This window comes from Macrotis lagotis, chromosome X, assembly GCF_037893015.1.
Source record: "Macrotis lagotis isolate mMagLag1 chromosome X, bilby.v1.9.chrom.fasta, whole genome shotgun sequence".
NCBI lineage: Eukaryota > Metazoa > Chordata > Mammalia > Peramelemorphia > Peramelidae > Macrotis > Macrotis lagotis.
Window position 1 is genome coordinate 21,242,743 of NC_133666.1, and position 21,144 is coordinate 21,263,886.

The 21,144-nt window shown below is 38.0% G+C and overlaps 1 protein-coding gene and 1 pseudogene across 6 annotated transcripts in view; both read right to left on the bottom strand.

The window, feature by feature from the left end:
* The window catches only part of TENM1 (teneurin transmembrane protein 1), a 1,637,812-nt gene that overhangs the window by 272,239 nt on the left and 1,344,429 nt on the right, over nt 1-21,144 (bottom strand). For all 6 annotated transcript variants that reach the window (XM_074202813.1, XM_074202814.1, XM_074202809.1 and 3 more), the window contains one exon: nt 17,131-17,369. In XM_074202813.1, coding sequence (XP_074058914.1) covers nt 17,131-17,369 — 239 coding nt within the window. The remainder of the gene's footprint in view (nt 1-17,130; nt 17,370-21,144) is intronic.
* On the bottom strand, nt 14,375-15,884 carry LOC141499979 (ER membrane protein complex subunit 2 pseudogene; annotated as a pseudogene).

Here is a 21,144-nt window from a genome sequence, read left to right on the forward strand (position 1 = left end):
TATTTGGGTGGAGGTATTTGAGAAACTGTATGGTCAGATGTTAGATGGGTCCATTTACATAAATAGTGTAATCACTAAAGATGATGGCAGGGGAATGGGCCATGAGTCCAGAATGGAGAATAGACTCTCAAAAGGGTTACAGAGGTTTCAAGAGAGGAACATCTATTGAGGGAAGGAACATGAAAGGAAAGCATGGCAGAAGTAGCAGTGGAGAGTAAAGAATGCCAGTCCAACCCTCTAAGACCTGTGATTTAGGGGAAATAAGTGAAACTTTCAGTGGGGAAGGTTATAAAGGAAATGCATGTATTACTTAATTATTACTTAATTAATGAAAGTGGCAGTGTTAGAGGATGCAGTGAAATTTCCAAAGGGCACAGTGGAAAGCAGTGGGAAATAGGCAGGCTTGGGTGCATTTGGGGAGTAGTACACTGTATAATCCTGAGCAAGTAACCTAAAATCACTGAATCTCAGTTTTTTCCTCTGGAAAATGGTTGGTAAAAATGCTATGAACCTTAAAACAGTTATGGAGAAAACTGTTTTATAAACCATAAAGGGATCAATAAATGAGTCAGTATTTTCTTCTTGATGCTTATCCTGATTTAGTGCTTATTAATTTCTCACGAGCTCTAAGGAAGAGCCTAAACATTTAAATGATCACTAAGGAGAGTTAGTGAGTAACACAACTTATCAACTTTGGCCCCCATCCCATTGAAGTCTAATACTGTAACAAAAATAGAAGATGAAATCACTTGTTATTTTGCATACAACTCTAGGTGAGTGAGCTTAAGGACTCCCTTATACTACACAGACCTAAGTTTAGTCCTCTGTACAATGAAGAGGGTTATATTCAATGATCCCTAATACTCTTTTCAGCTTTGAGTTCCATGTCTGGTAACTGAAAATAAAATTTTCCAGATCAACATCGAGGAAATGTAGCCATAATACAGTAGAGATAGTTGCTTAACCTATTTCAGAAAATCTTTAGGGAGACAGATTTCACATGGAAGACTCACTCAGTTAATAAGAAAGATCAGAGGAGGGAGAAGAGAGGAAAGGAAAAGAGCAGAAGGAAGATAAAAGAAGGAGGCTGACCTCCAACATAAATAGGTATCAAGTCTTAGATTAGTGGTGATTTGAACGTCGCTTTAAAAGTAGGATTGAATGGTTAGCAATTAAGGAATTGGCCCTCACATCGTGACCCCAGGATTCTCACATGAACACGAAGAGCAGAGTTCCCTAGAAAGTACCATTCATACAAGCAAAGGGCAATAAAAATGAGAATACCCTTCTATCCAGCAATACCTCTACTGGTTCTATAGCCTCAAGAGATCATGAAAAAGGGTAAAAACATCAGTTGTACAACATCAATTGGGGAATGACTTAACAAATCGTGGTATATGTATGTTATGGAACACTATTGCTCTATTAAAAACCAGGAGGGATGGGAATTCAGAGAAGCCTGCAAAGACTTGCACGAACTCATCTTGAGCAAGATGAGTAGAACCAGAAGAACATTGTACACCCTAAGAGCAACATGGGGGCCATGATCAACCTTGATGGACTTGCTCATTCCATCAGTGCAACAATCAGGGACAATTTTAGGAGATCTGCAATGGAGAATTCCATCTGTATCCAGAGAAGGAACTGTAGAGTTTAAAGAAAGACAAAAGACTACTACCTTCAATTATTTTAAAAAAGTTGTCTTGTGTACTACATAATTTTGCTATCTCTAATATTTTAATTTTTTCCTCAAGTGTATGATTTTTCTCTCAACACATTCAATTTTGATCAATGTATAGCATGGAAACAATGTAAGTAATATCAGACTGCCTTCTGGGGGGGTGGGGGGGAGGGAAAGGAGGGTAAATGAAAAATTGTAAAATTCAAAACATTACCAAAAATGATAGGCAGAAACTACTATTGTATATAATTGGAAAACATATAAAATATTTATTTAAAAAGAATATTCACATATAATATCAATATTCATTTCAAAAAGAGAAAGAACCATTCAGACATGTTTGTGGTAGGAAAGAAGTTTGCCATGTGATTTGTTTCTATAAATCCAATTTTACACATAGGTTGGCAATTTCTATTTCCCTCTGCTTTGGAGAAAAACAAAACAAAACATGCTTGGGCTGATATTTTGGGAGGAGGGTGGGAGGATCCTCTTGCAGGTTATTTTCTTCTTCTGCCCTTCCTTGAAGCTCCATTTTTATTTGTTGAATCCTCTTTTTTTGAAAGATCCTGAGAAAAACTTCAGGAGACCTTTAACTTTCTGCTCTGACTTTGTTTCTAATTATACAATATTGACTTGGATTGCTTCATGTTTGCCAGTTGACTCAAAACTTAGACATTTGTTTTCAAGATGGTTTTAATCCCCACTGACATTCACTACTTCAGTCCTAGAGAATCCTAACATTTGGAAATTGTGGGATTCAGGTCTCCTTAGGTTATGGTTTCTGGAAATGAGAGCATGCACAGGACTGTCAGAGCTATCACCTTTTCTCGATGGTACATGCTCTCACAAAGAGTGCCACAGAAGTGTTAAGAGTCTTTTTTTTTATGATATTTGGTTGAAAATTCCCATAGAGTTATGTGGAATGAGATAGACCCTGGGGAAATTTTCAGCTGATTTACCCCAGGATGAAAAGTATATCCCTATGCCCCAAATCCTACTGCATCTAATTTATCTGTGCCACTGAAGTGAGGTGGGAATATAACCATACACTGTCAGAGCTAAAAGGGCCTGTGAAATAATTTAATTCAATCCGCTCATTTAATAAAAGGAGAGACTGAGATTCAAGGAGGGAAAGGAGAATTGCCCTATGTGTACATAACGAGTGGCAAAGGAGGGACTAGAATTCTAGTCTACTCCCAGGTCAGAACTCTTTCCTCTTTACCCAGCTTCCTTCAAGGGTCAGTCTCCTCCACAATTCCTTCCCTGACCCCTTTAGCTGCCAATGCCTCTTCCTAGAGATATTCTTGCATTTGCTTTGAATAGGCCGAGGTGGACACATGATGTTTCTCCAAACAGAAAGTAAACTCAATGAGGGCAGGGATGCTTTCTATTTGTCTCCCTCTTTATATTCAAAATGAGCAGTAGAGTGTAGCAAGGAGGAGGCACATAATAACTTCACTGATTGAATTCAGTTCCATAAACATGTTTAGTTTGCTTCTTGTATTCACAACTCATTTTTTATTTTGTTCTTTGCTGGATGTCTTGACTGGTTAAAGAATAGTGCTAACAAAACCAAGGGCTTGGGTTTAAGCTTTATTAATCTCTTCCAGGGCCATGGGCTCCATTCCTCTCCCCTTCTCTCCCTCCTTCTACAATGGTAGTTCTGGCCAGCCTCCTCCCACATAGGAAGGTAAGAGGTGGTAGAGAGCCCCCTAACTTCTGGGAACCCAATTCTAAGCACAAGCACATTTTCAGAATGCCTCCCCATGTACACATTTTATCTTTAAAAGCAATCTTGGACTGCATGTAATAGAAGAGTCCTCAGGTCTCTGAAGGTTTTTTACCAGCTTCCAAGCTCTTTTCCCTAGCCTTCTTAGCAATTCTGTTTAAACTGATTACTTTGCTGTCCAAATTTCAGTCTTTTATTTTTGAAAGTGGTTCAAGTCTTTCTTCAAAGAAAGGTCGAGGATGTTTGAAGCTCTTGAAAATGGGTCCAAGGGGGCAAGAAAAATGGAAAAAAAGGAGACTATCACAGTTCTCAAGTTGAAATCTTCTCTAGGGCCACAAAACAATAACTTTTTTTTTTTTTACATCAAACCCTATTGACTTTCCAGCTTTCAAAGGACAACTGACAAGATGCTTCTTTTGGTTCAGATTCTAGGTGTCAACATTTTCCATGATTAGGTAAATTGGGTATATATGTCTCCCAACCTTTTGGCACTTTGAAAACTATGTCTCATCAGCCATGACCTGCTTTACAACTAGTATCTATATAACATTAGGAAACTTAGAGGCAAGCTCAACATGTTGGGTGGACACTCCGAGGAGGAACTGTGGGAGGACATGGACAAGACTTACTCAGGGTGAGAAAGCAGATACAAGCTATAAGCTACGGTGCTGAAGGAAAGTCCCCCCAAAGATGAGATCACTTGATCCAGTAAAATATTTGAGAGTTCTGATGGCAGCAATGCAGGAGTGGGGAAGTAGAATATGGAAACACATCAGGACATTGGATCTCTGTTAAGGAAAAAGGGAGGGGCACCAAAAGGGAAGAAGAGGAGTGCTAAAAGCAAACTTTGTTTTCTTCCTGACACCTACCTCTGGCAAAGTACTACAATGAATCTAACTGCCTCATATTGGAGGTGAACCTACAATCTTATTCTTGTTGCTATTTTGCTCTAAAAAATCTTATGTTATAGGGTCAGCTAGGTGGCATAACAGATAGAGCACTGACTCTGGAGGCAGGAGTGCCTGGGTTCAAATCCGACTTCAGACACTCAATACTTACTTAGCTGTGTGACCTAGGGCAAGTCACTTAACCCTACTGCCTTGCAAAAGACAATTTAAAAAAAAAGACTGTTACTCTAGGAGGAAACTTACTGATTTGGATATCCCCACTTTTCACAGCTCCCTTCTCTCAGCTTCTTTCTTGCTGCCACCCCTTTCCCTACCCCCACCTCTCCCACCAAATAAAGAGGAAAAAATTGTTTTAGCCAAAGAAGACAGACCTTCTCCAACTGAAAGGTTATGCAGATAAGAGACATAAGTCTTTGATTTTTCTGAGGGGCTTCTGTTCTGCAAATTTATTAGTTCACTCTGTTTCCTTCAAAAGACCTCTTTAAAGTAATTCTCATTTCATTGCCACTGTTCATTGCCATTGTTCATATTTTTTGTACCACTCTTAACCTTGATAGTCTTCAAAACTTTCAACTTGGAGGGGCCTAGTGTTTTATTACTTCAGCTATGTCTTTTGCCCTAAGATGTCAAAGAATACATAGTAACCTGGCTGCAAGGGCACTGGAGCAATTGTAGGGCAGTTTAGCTGAGGCTAGGACCTGATCAGAGAGGCCCCAAACAAACCAACAAACAGAAGCTAGGAAAGAGGTTAAAGCTTCTAATGGTTTGTTTGGGTTTTGTTCAGTCTCAGAACAGGTTGTGTTTTGAGAATGACAAAGAAAAGATTGACTTGAACCATCTGGCTATAAAACACTCATGCAGCTTCTGGGCTGGTCAATCCAACTAGCACCAAACTCAGCAGGAGTTTTACGGTGTAGTGTCTGAGCCTGTAATTCTGGGAGGAAGTGAGACTGAGAGCAACGTTCACTCTAATAGGGCTAAAATGATCCTCTGGGGTTCCAAAGCCATCCACCTGCTACACACGCACTTAGTCCAGTCTGACTGTCAAGTTTCAAGGATGTCAAAATTGCCAGGCTTTAGGAAATATGAGGTTATTATCACTCTAAACCTTAAAGGAAAAACTAACTTTTACCCCCAATTTCTCTCTCATTTTTCAGCATTGAGATGCGGAACAGATTCAACTTTCTCATTTTATAGGTGAGGAAAGAGATCTGGAGAAAGAAGAACTTGGCTCAGAGCCACACAGACAACCAGTAGAATCATTAGAATTTGGACCCAGCTCTTCAGATTCGAAATCCAGGGCTCTTATACTCAGACCTAATTTTCTCATCGACTCTATCTCCCTTGCTTACTGCTACTGCGCATAAGGCATAATTCTACTTTCTATTATCTCTGTAAGAAGATTTTCCTTTAACTTGTTAATTTTACAAAGCATTGTTGAATGTAATGTGTGCAAAAGAGAATATCGGCTGTTATGCTATTTACTTATTTCATATCAACAGCCAATTAAAAGTTCAAGATCTCTGGGAATCTACATATTACCTGAAGTAAAAAGAAGAAAGAAAATTAAATTATAACTATGATACACAATGGGAATATTGTTTTTATAAAGAACTAGTAAACTGGCCCTCTGAGTGAGCGAAACCTGGGTCCTCTGCCATCCATGGCTGAGCAGGTTAATCAGATACTGCCCAATGGCCAAACTTATTTCTGCACTTGTCCTCCTCATCACATTTTGGGCACCTCTGCTTATATTAGTGCAACTAGGCTTCTATGTCCTTATCCTTTGCTCAGGACACAAAGCCTCTTCAATACAAAAGAAATGAACTAGGATCAAGGAGGGTTCTTTAGAAAGGACTGATCTCATTTATTTCCCATCTGTATATCCAGTTTGGAATTTCCTTCTGCCAGAGTCAACCTGATAACCAGATATTTGTCAAATGCTGCGCTCGCTACGGCTTGAGGTAATGTTTGTCCTTCATTTTTGAAGACCACAACATCAGGGAGGTGATGCCATGACAAGTGTGTGAGCTGCATTTGACTGAGGTGGGGGGGGCTGTACTAAGTCCCCAGACTCACTTTCTCCTCTAGAGCCATCTGGGTCCAGTGACCAGATAAGAATCAAGATGACTGGAGATGGTCCTGTATATAAGGCAATCAGGATGAAGCGACTCGCCCAAGGTCACAGAGTTAGTTAGTGAAAAGTCTCTGAGGCTGCATTCGAATTCCTTTCCTCCTGACTCCAAGACCAGCGATCTATCCACTACACACCTAGCTGCAAATCTTTCATTAGAGCACTGGGATATGTTCCTCTCGGACTGGGCCCATGTGGAGATAATATCACATGATAAGGTGGTCTGACAGTAAAATTACACAGGGGCTCACTGAGCCCTAATATGTTCTTTTGATCTCAGATCAAGCAGTCCTGTGGGAAAGGGTCTTGAGAGAATGTGCCCCCTACCTCCAAAAGACGAGATTCCATGATAAACAATATTTTGCTAATGTACTGCCATTTGCAAAGTGCTTTCCATCCATTTGACTCTGACAACAGTCTTGTGAGGTAGCCAGTACTAGTAGCATCTTGATTATTTTTATGGCTAAATTATAGCTAAAGAAACTGAAGCTTGGAAAGAGGAATTGACTTGTCTGCAGTTACACAACAAGCAAATAGTGAAGCAAGGATGAGAACCCCTTCCTCCTGACTCCAAGTCTGAAGCTTCTTTCAACTTAACCTTCCAATCTAGGCCTTGCTGAAAATGGACTTTACAGTCATAGTGCTACTATAAATCTCTAGGGTGGTACCATATCAGCAGAGTAAAATGCCATTATCTGGTATACTTTGAGGGTGGTTTCATCAGTTATTCAACCAACAACTAATCTCTTTCAAGTTTCCTAATGGCACTGCTTGAAGCAACAATAACTTCTGCTGAAGAGCGGTCCTGGCTCTTGTTTTCCTACGTATGACTTCTTCCGTGAACCTTCTGGCTTGGGTCAAATCAGATGGACTGAAGGGAATGGATAATGCTGGGGGCGTGGCGGCCCAAGTACTGAAGTAATCCTCTTGGTAGGGTGAAGAACACTTTGGGTGGCAATGTAGATATTCCCTAAATGAGATGAGCACTGCCCATTTTGGCAGAGTCAGATGAACATCCCGAGATGACCCCATTTCTGCATCTTAAAATGGACAAATCTGTCTCATGTTCTGAAGAAAGGAATCTTATTAAAGCCCATTTTTCATGGCCTTCAGAATAACTTACAAACTTGGGCAGTGTAAGTTTAGAAACATCAACAAATGTGCATGTAGACATGCATAAGACAGACTTGAATATGAACAACGTTACTCCCATGTGCAAAATAATTCAGATTATTTAGGAGGATATAGAGCCCTGGGGAAGACTTTTTTCTTATTCAGAAGATAAATTTTTGCCGGACAAAAGTCTCCTGGGCATCCCAAGCACCAAATCTTTGAGTCTCTGAGTCCCTGGGCTCTTTCATAATGGAACTTCATAATTCTCAAGAACTTTTCTTTGATTTCTCCTGGCTGTGCCTAGGACACTACTAGAAGGTACTTTAAGAAGATGTCAGCCTCATGGTGCTCCTGGTGTTTAGATCCTACCACTCATTAGCCTGAGAAATTATCGGTCTTATCTAATACTCGTCATCTAGTACATAATTATCTGAGTTTCCAGTTCAAATAAAAACAGTATTTGCTTTTCATTCAAATGCCTTCTTTCTAAGCAATGGGATCTACTTATATTTTTTCAGTATAGCTATGGAGAACAGTAGGATTTATCTTCCCGATTTAGAACCTGTAAAATGCTACTTTGCAAAAAAGATAGTAAACTTAAGAGAATGTCCTACCTTAAAAAGTGATGTGGTTTGAACACATAAATTGACTCCAAAAATGTTTAGGTAAATTCATGGATCATAGATCCATAATGAAATTTCAGCTACAAAGTCATTGAAATGGCAGATGCCCTTAGGGTGGCTGCTAGGAAGTTGGTGAATTCATTGGTAGGTTGGAAAATGTACTAGCAAATGCAGTATAATAAAGAAATAGCCATCATGGTCATCAATGGGTCAGAGAGAGTGAACAGGAAAAAGTATTGAAGAAGCATGAGATCAACTAGATAGAAAACAGCCAATTACTATAGTTCCTTAGCATCTCATCCTGACTCATTTTCAGAATAAAAACATTCTAGTCAAAAAAATGTTTCCCCAACATTTCAGTCTACAAATGTTATAGCTTAGATATAGAAACCTGTGTGTTTAGTAGACAGGGATTTGAAAGTAATTATAGCATCAACACAATTTTTCATTGGGCTATTTGCAATGCAAATAGTAAATTCTCTGGGACTTGAGCTAAGCAGAATAAGACAACGGATCCACTTGGACAATGCATAAGATTAGACTTTCAGACCTAGGCTTTCATTTCAAGGATAACAAAGCTTCTTGACACTTGGGAAAGAGTTTGTTCAATCTGCTTAACCTGGGTTAGAGTTAACATTTTAGGTGGTTTTCTTCAGCACTTCTTTCTGCAAATAGTTAACTTTCTACATGCAACCTATAGAACATATAGTGGTAAGATTCTACCTAGGTACTTCCAGGCCATTTTCATTGCTATTGCTGCAGCAGACCTCAACTCATCACTATTTCTCTACCTGTAGCATATATAGCCTACTTCCATCATTTCTTTCAGATATTATTAAGAATCCATAATTTAAGGGGAATTCTGAGAAGTTGCTAAGAAAGTTCATGCACATAAAAATTCAGTTAGGATGCTGAGTCTGAGACAAGCATCGTTTTCTATCCAGTCAGCTTCCAGACACTGCAGACAAGCGTGCTCTCCTGAATTACTATTATCTCATGGGCAAACTTCTACTCAAGACAAATTCATGAATAAAGTCATCAAATATCACTAGAGCATCATAGCTGATGCTCTTCTCAAGCTTTGATGAAGCACGATAACCTTGCCTTCTCTTCATACATGCTCATCTGTCTTCATGACTGCTACTTCATATGGTTTATTTGTAAATCCAAGCAAAAGGGCTTCTAACTGGCACTGATACATAACTACAGCCGAGATGGAAACTAAGCACTTCTTTGTTTATTCCCATGGAAAATACCCTTGATTTATGGTGCAAGGATGACAATATATGTTCCATGATCTTTTCATATGATCATAGTCGATGTCTGATTTTAGGTAGCACAGGGGATAGAGTGCTGGGCCTGGAGTAAGGAAGATTCAGCTTCTTGAATTTAAATTTGACCTAAGACATTTACTAGCTACGTGTCCTTGAGCAAGTCACTGACCTCTTTTTGCCTCAGTTTCCTCATTTGTACAATGAGCTGGAGAAGGAAATGGCAAACCACTCCAGTAGGAAAACCTCAAATGGGGTCATGAGGACCTGGATACGACTGAATTGAAAGAACAACAGCAAAAACAACATGAACTATAAAACTCTTGTTTATGGGAACTTTTATTTTTTTCCTGACCCTGAAAGGAACACTAGGAAGGTGAGGAAGCTGAGACTGGCTAAGCATCTCCGCTCCAGTCCAACTGCTCCTGGACTTTGGCTGCTTTAATGACAACTAATTACAACTAATTACTGTATGGAACAGTAATACCCAGAACAAATACACAGAATTAATATCCCACTGCTATCAATACAATTTCCCCTAGTGGAATGAGGGCAATACAGTTCCCAACTATTAGTATCTAAAGGTTATGACTAATGAATAATAAAGCAGAAGGAAATTGCAGAAAGGGATTGAATAGGTGAGAGAAATACTAAATTGTTTGGTGAAAGAAGCTGATCCAGCTATAGAAAGGTTGGAAAAAGAGGAATTACAAAAAGGACAAATCTCACAGATTCCATGGGATCTGGGGTTTCAAATTCTAAAATATAACAAGTTTTGTTTCCAATCACAGAAAGATGCTTGAAAAATCTCACGATATGCTAGTGATAAATGTGGTCTTTCCACCATCTCAAAGCTTATTTACTAATCCTCACTCTACCTGGGCCCAACGGTGGAAGGAGGTGGAGGCAGGTGGAACAGGATGTAGAACCCAGGGCAAGAATTGAAGTGATTTGTTCAAAGCTACAAACTGTACAGTTACTGACCAATCTGAGAATTAAACTTATAATGTCTCTTGTCAAGTCACAATATTTTCTGTTATTGTATTTTAACCATGCTGAAATGAGAATACAGATATTTTGTCTGAGTTTTTGGCATGTCAAGCAATTTCAGTGTAAATTATTATTACCATTATACCAATTCCACTCTATTGATATAACCAACTGACTGTATTTATTACTGAAATAATGATTCACTAATATACACAATTCAGCAAATGTTTCTAAAGTGTTTATTTTAAGCATAAGGAACCATATTTTGAATGGCAGCAATTAAGAAAAAAAAATGAACCCAGGGGATTTTTTTAACATATAGACTGACAAGCAATTTGGCTGTAAAGTTTACAGTGTTTTGGAGATGATCACCTACTTTTGTTTAAAACTCAATCATTTCATTTTTTGCCATGAAAAAATTTAAAAATACTGAATGGGTGCAAAGGAATTTATATATCATCAATTTTCCCTTTAAATACAGATTTAAAGAACATATCACCTAGGAGCAATCCATGGATGCCTTTCACTGTTACCATTTTTGCCAAATTAAACTAGTGTCAGGATAGGTAAAGGAAACTTGAAAGTAATAGCAAAAAAAGAAAGGGTTCAATTTTGCATGTGGTAGAGTCAAAGTTCTAGTTTCGTTATGATTATGTGCATTTTATCCTATTGTAAAATATGTTAAAAGAACCAAAAATTTCTCCTCTTCCTGATCACCAAAAATATTTAATCTTCTAAAATGTGGAGTATCTTTGAATTACAGTACAATTTTTCCTCCATTTTTTCTTTCATACATAGACAACATACTGCATGGGTGTTACCAATGGCTCTGTCCTAGGGCTGCCCACTTTATTTCTCTCTCTACACTTTGATTTTGAGACTATCACAGCTTCCAGACATTCAATTATCATTTCAATGGAGATAATTCTCAAATCTCTATGTAGAGTCCTAATCTTTCTCCTGAATACCAGAAACACATTTGCAACTGCCTGATGAGTGAACTCCTGGATGACTTATAGTCACCTCAAAGTCATTATGTCTCCAATACACTTATTGTCTTCCTGCCACACATGCCCTTCCTCCAAACTTTCTATTTCTGTAGACAGCAATACTATTTGCTCAGTAAGGTTCAAAACTTCCAAGTTATTCATGACATTTTCTTCTCCCTCACCCTTCATGTCCCATCCACTGTAAAGTCTTATTGCTTCTACCTCTACATCATCTTTTCTATTAGCACTCACAGCTATCAGTCACTTCTAATTTTCTTGCCTGGATTGCTGTAAGGCTCCACTCTTTTTCTTTACCGCATTGCCCAGACAGGTGTCAAAATCACCTTCCTAAGGCACCATTTGAACCAAAGCACAACCCATCTCCCTGCTCAAAATCTTTAAGCTACTTCTCATAATTCATAGCAAAAACCACACGCTTTTTAGCCTGGAAATGAAGATCCTATACGATCTGTCTCCCACATATTTTTCTGACCTGATTTTACACTACTCTCCTTCAAAACCTCTACATTTTAGGCACATCTGACTGTTTCCTGAACTGAACACCATTTTCTACCCTCTTTGCATCTGCACCAGCCATCAACTCATGCCTAGAACACAATCCTTGTTCACCTGCACTTCTCAGAACCATCCTCATCCTTTAAAGCTCATCCTGTGGACCAAGTACTTCACAAAGCCTTTCCTACCCTTGCTTTCTCTTCGGTTATACATGTTTGTGTACATATATTCCCCAGTTAAAACATAAGCACTTTTAGGGGCAGCTAGGTGGTGCAGTGGCTAAAGTACCAGCCCTGGAGTCAGGAGGACTTGAATTCAAATCCAACCTCAGACATTTTAATAACTATCTAGCTATGTGACCTTGGGCAACTCGCTTAACCCCAATGTCTTACAAAAGCAAACAAAAAAAGAAATAAAAAAAAAACACAAGTACTTTGAGAACAGATGCCAGTTCATCTTTTGTTTTTATATCCTAAGCAGCTAATACAATGCCTCATATAGAATGGGTGCCTAGCAAATGCTAGTTGAATTGAATTTAATAAAAAGTAAGAAAATGCACAGAGTAACAATCCATTATAAAAATTTCTGAGGGGAAGTTAGCCAGAAAATGAAGGTGTTTTGAGAACATCCACTGAAGATCAATCAGAATTTTCTTATCACATCTCTATTTGCATCATGCTGATGTCTTTATCAAAAATCTAGGTGGTGCTATAGTGGATAAAGTACTGGGCTTGGCATCAGAAAAACTCATCTCCATGAGTTCAAATTTCATCTCAGACACTTGTTAACTATGTGACCTTGGGTCCTTTTATGGCCCATTTAGTCCCTATTTGGCTCAGTTCCCTCATCTGTAATATGCGCTAGGGAAGGAAATGGCAAACCACTCCAGTATGTCTGCCAAGAAAATCCCAAATGAGGTCATGAAAAGTCAGCCACAACTGAAAAAAAACTTCAACAGCAACATTTTTTTTATCATTTCATTCTTTTTTGGAATTAAGTTTTAAAACACATCATCTCCCAAATGTGGTCGTGCTCTCTGATGTTGCAGGGTATATGCAGACAATAAGAAAATTGTTGAGAAGTAAGAGGATGATGTGGGAAGGGTGCTAGCCATGGATTTAGGAGACTTTGGGATTTGACTCTCACCTTAGATACTTATAATCCTGTGATCTTGGGCAAGGAATTCATTTTCTTGAGCTCTGCTTCCTAATCCATACAGATATATTAATATTGAAACTACCCACCTTCCAGGACTATTGTAAAGGATGTGCTTGAAAAATTTTTCTGAAAGAGCTAGATATATAGGAGCTAAAATTATTTATCAGGTTAGTCAATTTCATTATATAAGCTATATTTTCTTTAATATGCATAATTTGAAATGGCTATCAATGCTTTTCATAGTTTCTGAGGAAAGCAATATTGCTATAAGGAATCATAAATAAGATATTTCAGTAATAAATTATGAAATCATTTATACATATCATATATATTCTATAATAATTTTGGTCATTACAGACAATATTGATGAACAATCTTCAGAGATATTTTTGTCATATTTTAACTATTCACTATTCATATAATTTACTATTAAGAGTTTTTGTCCTTTCAATGAATAAATATGATTTTCACATAACAGTGATGTCAGTTATATAAACACAAGCAATTTCTATAGTGATAATGAAGCCCAAGGTGGAAATTCCATAATTTCATGTTTTTTGTTAGAGAATTAACATGTACATTAATCATGGAGTGAAAGGCTAACTAATGTGGGTTTACAAGTCACTTATGAATATGACCAAACATATGATGATAAAAATAATAACAACACTAATTATAACTTCTCTTCATCTTAGAAATATTTTGAGATATGAATTCCCACTTAGGGAGAACTGTCCAGAGAAAGCAGATTCTGTATTAAGTTTCTATATGAACGATGAGTTTTCAAAGAATAAGAATTTAATAATATGTTCTGAACATTCTAAGTCAATCCTGAATACTATTCAGTGTTTCTTTGATTATTCAGAAGGTACTTTATGATCTCTTAGTCACACAGTTAGAGCTGGGATGGATAAATGAAGGAAAAAGCATTTGTTATGTACAGGGCTGGTATACCAACTAAGGGTTGGTGACAGAAAAACAAAAGCCACAATGGTTCCTGTCCTCAAGGAGTTTACATTCTTTCTTTTTTTTTTTTCTATGCAAGTTTAAGTTCTGTTTATTTTCTACACAAGATATGGCTTAAAAGCAGTTATTATACAGAGATGATCTGACAAATGATATATAGTTAATGGACTCTTCTTGGATTCCTCTTCCACAGAAACTTTAATTAGCTTCCTCTATAATCTTGCTTAGCAGCAAAAGGTGTTTTAAAATTTATACAAATGTCTCATTAACAGAACATGGTATAAATAGCACTGGACATATAGCATATAATTCCCAAACCAATAATGTCAATTGTGGAATTGTGAGATTAATGTGAGCTTTTAAAACCTTAAGACTGAGTGATCTGCAGTGTTTCCAACATGTCTTCCACTGCCTTAAGAGAGTATTTGGTTTCCTTTTTACTTTGACCTGCAAACTGATATGCTCTGTTTATCTGACTAGCTGCCCAACCAGCATATTTCATATTGTCCTTTTTCATTTTTGCACTTGCTTTTGGATTTGAAGCAATATGACTTGCGGACATGTAAAGGCCAAAAAGAGCTCTCATGTTTCTGTTGTTCAGTTTCAATGCCTGTGTAAAATATTTTCCAGAAAGTTTGAGATTTTCAAGTCCACCTTGGGTGTATTTAACTTCAGCAAATTGCTGACAGTATAAGTGGTTGTGTGGATTAGTCATCATAAGCTCCTCCAAACAGAAGGCTGCTTTTGCATAGTCATGTTCATTGATGTAAAGTTCTGCAAGTTCATGCCAAGCTTCTTGGTCTCCGACAAATTGTTCCAGGTACTCATTCAGCTCTCGGATGGCCTCCACATTTTTCCCTTGAGCTTTTCGAATGGAAACCTTACACTTTCTTGCAGCGGTGCTTGTTGGATCCTCCTGTAAAATCCAATCATATAGTTGTATACCATCCTCATACCTTTCCAAGGCTTCAAATCTCATGCCAGTTAGTTGTTTGACTCGGTGACTTCCAGGGAACTGTCTTTTTAGTTCTTGAAGACAAAACAATGCTAAGTCGTCCTGTCCATAGTCCAGAGTGGGAATCATCACCTGTTCATATATTATCCAAACATCATCTCCAAGCTTGGAAGCATATTCATTAATTAACTCCTCTCCTACTTCTACTATTTGTTCACTATTTCGGTAGTTTTCTTCTCTCCACTTTCTCATTTTATCCTGCATTTCTTCCCAGGTCACATCGTAGAGCTCGGAAACCTTTGCCATCTTCCTAAAGTCAGAACAACTGAGGGAGAGTGCTTCCTGCTGGTATCAGGAGTTTACATTCTAATACTACTCATGAGGGGAGTGGTTGCCCACACAGAGAAGTTTTAGAGTTTGGAAAGTTTTCAGGCTGGGTGATTGGAACAGCAGACCAGAATCCTTTCTGGGAATAACAACACAGATTTGAATTTTGTTCAAGGACTGTAATAGGGGAGACAAAGGGAAGGAATGTGATTGCAAGGTAGGGAAAAGATAGTGGGGAGAACAGTGAGAAATAGCCCTTTTCTCTAAGAGGTGCTGTTCAATTAGGGTGAGAATTCTGGAATGAAAAAGTTAAGTTCCCAGATCATGGTTTTGTTGTTGTTGTTGGTGTTTTGTTTTGTTTTTTTAGTCTGGGCAGTAAAGTAATTTTCTGAAGATGAACTGGAACAAAACAAACCATGACTGAAACCTTCTTGAAATAATAGCCCCAAAGAAACTCTAACCAATCTGATTCTAGGATTCCAGGGATCAGTTACAACGATTCATTATTATTCATTTATACCATGCTAATCAATGAAGTGAATTGCACTGGTTATTTTAGTTCCAGATAAATGTGAATTTATGTCACTGCTTTTGTCAGTAACTTTCCTTACTCTCTGTAAAAGAGGCTTAGAAAGTTGCCTGAGGCTGATAAAGATTAAGGGATCTGTTTTTCATCAAAGAAATAGTAAATTTCAAAGATGTCAGAGGCAGAATTTGAATCCAGGTCTTTCCAACTACAAATGCAGCACTCTAGGCCATGAATGCCTCTCAAAATGGTAAATTGCTCAATTTAATTTCTTGCTTAAAAGAAAATCTATGCTCCCTTATCTATTTATATGTCAGTCTTATTGTTTCTTAACCAACGATTACTATTTAGCTTTGCAAAGTGGCTAGGCATGAAAAAAATAACATGACAAAATAGAACAAGTTGAGTCTTCTTTCCCAACAATTCCATTGAGTCCAAGAATAATATGACCTCACACATTTTGGAATTCCCGTAATACATATATCTTTAGTTACTTTGCATTGGAGACTTCAGGATCATTTAAACAATGAGATGAATATTTAGTCAAAAATGCCATCTAGAAGATCAGAAAGATTTGCTATAAAATGACTGTAATATTAATCAGGTAACTTCAAGACCAGCTATAAAAAGCCTCCCTTCTAAAAAACAAAAGACCAATGTCTAAGGATTTTCTCATCTTCTCTATTTTTTATACTGAATCACCATCAAACTGTTATATCACATACGTAGTGAAAAGATTTTTTTGCCTCAATATAAACCTCAAACATCAAGAAATACAGAATTTTTAGTAAGAAATCACATGGTGGAATTTTTGATGTTCTCCCAAAATGCATCTTGAAGGGGAGAAGTGCCTTTTTAAGTGACATTATTGCTTAAGTATCATTGAAAGAGCTAGCCATATTTCCACAACTTCTAAGGAGAAATCCTTTTAATTGAAAAGAAAATGGTTAACTCCAGGAGTCCTTGCAATCAATAAGGCTGCGATACAGGCTCAAAGCTTTTTTTTTTTTTTTCCAAATACCATTTCATACTCTCTTCAGGTATACTTGGGGTAAAGAAGTTCAAAAATAACTGAAAATCCACTGATTCTTTACAGCTACCAATTCAGGTTCTAATTTGGGGTTCTCATAGTGGAGAGGACCCTCTATGTCCTGCTCAATTTGATAGAACCGGAAAAGCAGTAACAAAGAGAGGCAAAAAGGCAGGGGTAGACAGGGACAAAGGCAGGGAGTGACTCAACTTACCAATCACATAGGCCAGCAGCACAGCCAGGGTCACAGTGATGGCAGTGGCGCTCAAGGCTGTGCACTTCCAGTTGCAACACCTGTAGGGCTTGTTAAAAGTGAAGGCAGGTCTAGAAAATGTGCTTCGAGGAAGAGGCCGTGGAGGTGGAGAGTAAACCGTATTGGATGTTAAAGGGTAATTCTGACTGGCCGCACTGAAGATAGCCGAAGAGCCAGATCCATGCTTAAAGAGGAAGTGCCTGCCAAAAAAAAAAGCAAGAAAAAAATTATGTTGGAAAACCAAGGTATATGCTTGAAGAACAATAGCTCTCATGTCACTCCATTTCAATCAATCAATATTGATTGAGTCATTATGTGCCAGACTCTGGTGGTTAGCACTATGTGCTAAACATTGGTGCTACAAAGAGATAAAATACAGTGCCTTCCCTCCAAGAGCTTGCAATCTACTCTAAAGGTATATATACAAAGCAAATAAGACACAGGACACAGAATAAATAGGGATAATTACCAGGAGGAAAAGCACTAGAATTAAGAGGGATCAGGTAAAGATGATATTTTAACTGGGTTTAAAGGAAATCAGGAAAGTCATGAGGTAGAATGGAGAAGGAAAATTGTTCTACACATGAGGAATGGCCAGAGAAAATGGTCATTAGGAGATAAAATGTTGTGATTGTAGAAAGGGAAGATCACTGTCACTGGATCAAAGAGTACATGATACAAAGAGGAATATGGAATTTCCTTCACAATGAGAGACAGAGAGACAGAGACGGACACACACACACACGCACACACACACACACACACACACATACACACAAAGAGGGAGGCAGACACAGAAACAGAGTAAGAGGGAGAGGAGGGAAGGGAGGAAAGAGGTAGGGTTATCACTGTCTCCTTTTAAAAAGAAGAAATTGAGGTTCTGAGAGGGAAACGGTCTCAGTCAGGGTAAACAGAGGATCAGGATTCAAACTTGAGTATCCAGTCTATATACAATGATCTTTCTTCTCTCCTCTGAGGTATATGAATGCTACAAAAAAGACTGGGTTATTTGGCACATCACAGTAACAGGGTGTACCTATTAAAGACAATATTCAACTCAAGGCAAAAGATTAATTAATGTTGTCCTAGGGCTTTTCCTCCTACAACTTTCAAGTGTAGCAAGGAGAAAGGGTCAAGATTTTCCAGCTCCCTCATCACCTGGGTGTGAAGTGGAAAGGGGAAGATGACCCAGTATTCTGTAGTAGAAATGATCCTCTATCATTTCCTTTCATAAATTCTGCCTCTAATATAGTAAAAGTTGCTTATCTGATACTTCACTATCTGGCAGACTGTAGAAAGTTCTACTAATTCATAACTTTAGTTAAGGAACTTCATTCTGGTAGAAGGGAGGCTAAATCCAGATATAGTCCTATTTTTCCTTCTCTTTATCCTTCTCTAGTCCATCTACCTTCTTTCCCCCATCTCCAGTTCTCTGTTATGGGCATCTTCTCTCTCTCTTTCCATTGAGTACATCTACCTCCTTTTTTGGCTTCTACTATCTCTATATAAAAGGCTTTTCATAAAGCTCTTCTTCCCACACCCACTCTTCTCTAAGAAGATTCCTTCCCAGGAGCCTGGAGAGATTTGCATGAACTGATGCTGAGTGAGATGAGCAGAACCAGAAAAACACTGTACACCCTAACAGCAACATGGGGGTGATGATCAACCTTGATGGACTTGCTCATTCCATCAGTGCAACAATCAGTAACAATTTGGGGCTGCCTGCGATGGACAATACCATCTGTACCCAGAGGAAGAACTGTGGTGTTTGAGCAAAGACCAAGGACTATTACCTTAAATTTAGAAAAAAATATTGGTATCTTATTGTCTGATCTTGCTATCTCTTATACTTTATGTTTCTTCCTTAAGGATATGGTTTCTCTCTTATCACACTCAATTTGGATCAATGTATACCATGGAAACAATGTAAAGACTGACAAATTTCCTTCTGTGGGGGTGGGGGGAAGGAAGGAAGATTAAGGGAAAAATTGTAAAACTCAAAATAAATGAAATCCTTAAAAAAAAAGATTCCTTCCCAGAAGGGATGTGGGAAATCTGGGACACTAATGCATAGTTGATGGAGCTGTGAACTCATCCAACCTTTCTGGAGAGCAATTTGGAATTACACCCAAAGGGCAACAAAAATATGCATATCCTTTGATCCAGCAATACCATTACTGGGTCTATACCCTGAAGAGATGATGAAAAAGTGTAAAAACATCACTTGTACAAAAATCTCGATAGCAACCCTGTTTGTGGTGGCAAAGAATTGGAAATCAAGTCAATGTCCGTCAATTGGGGAATGGCTTAGCAAACTGTGGTATATGTATATCATGGAACACTATTGTTCTATTAGAAACCAGGAGGAACAGGGAATTCAGGGAAGCATGGAAGGATTTGCAAGAACTGATGCTGAGCAAAATAAGCAGAAGCAGAAAAATACTGTACACCCTAACAGTAACATGGGGGTGATCATCAACCTTGATGGACTCACTCATTTGATCAGTGCAACCATCAGGGACAATCTGGGGCTATCTGTGATGGAGAATACCATTTGTATCCAGAGAAAGAATTGTGGAGTTTGAACAAAGACCTTCAATTTAGGAACAAAAGCCTGTTATCTTACTATGCAATTTTGCTGTCTCTTATGCTTTATTTTTCTTCCTTAAGAATATGATTTCTCTCTCATCATATTCAACTTAGATCAGTGTATACCAAGAATAGAGGAAAAATTGTAAAACTCAAAATAAATAAAATCTTTCTATACCAAAAAAGATCCCTTCCTAGATTGCCAAATACCTGTAGAAATTCTACCTCTGTTAGATTCTGGAAGCACCTCAAACTCAATTTTTGGAATTCATCTTGTCCTCAAAATCTACCTAGCTAACTAATTATTTTTCCTACTTTCTCTTTTAACTTTCAATTAATAACACTCCCTGAACCCCTAATTTAAAAGAAAAAAAGTCTTGAAACAAATATGTGTATTCAAGCAAAACAATGTCCCATAATGGGCATGTCCAAAAATATATGCCTCATTCTGAATAAACCATCTGCTAAGAGGCAGGTAGCTTGCATCTTCATTAGTACTGTGAAGTCAAAGTTGTTCAATATTTTGCTCAGTTAATACTTCTTTCAAAGGTTTTTTGTCTTTACAATATTGTTCCTATTGGCTGAGTTATGACTTTCTGATCCATTCCAGTTCAAAACAGAATTATCTCTGACTTTTAACTCTCTCTCCAAAATCACATTTAGCCAGTTGGTCTTTTCAATTCTCTCTCCAAGATACTCCCCATATCCTTAACCTCTGTTGTAATCACAAGGAGAATCATAAATTTAGACAGATACTTATTGCCTCTCATCAGCAATTGTTTTCTTTTCAGTCTCTTCACTCTAATGCCATCCTCCTCTAATCTATCTTTCATATGCAAATGCCAAAATAATTTTCCTAATGCATGGGTCTGACTATGTCATTCCTTTGTTCAAGAATTTTCATTGACTCTATCTTGTCTCAATGACAAAAGAGACAACTCAAGATGGGAGTTGAAGACCTCCATGAGCACATTCTAACCTGCTTTACCGGTCTTATTTTATATTTCTCCTCTTCATGCACTCTACATATAGTAACCTACTAGCTACTAAGCTTTAAATGGTCTTGATATTAAAGGGATGAAGAATGAACTGAAACAAATAATCTTTTCCCTTTTTTTTCTTGTGGCTGGTAAGTGGGATATGTATCTTATTTTTTTTAGGTTTTTGCAAGGCAAATGGGGTTAAGTGACTTGCCCAAGGCCACACAGCTAGGTAATTATTAAGTATCTGTGGCTGGATTTGAACTCAGGTACTCCTGACTCCAAGGCCGGTGCTCTATCTACTGTGCCACCTAGCCACCATGGAATATGTATCTTAGACAGATGGTTGGCTTTTGGACCAAAGTATATTTTCTGGACATAGTCAAGTGGTGACTACAGGGATAAA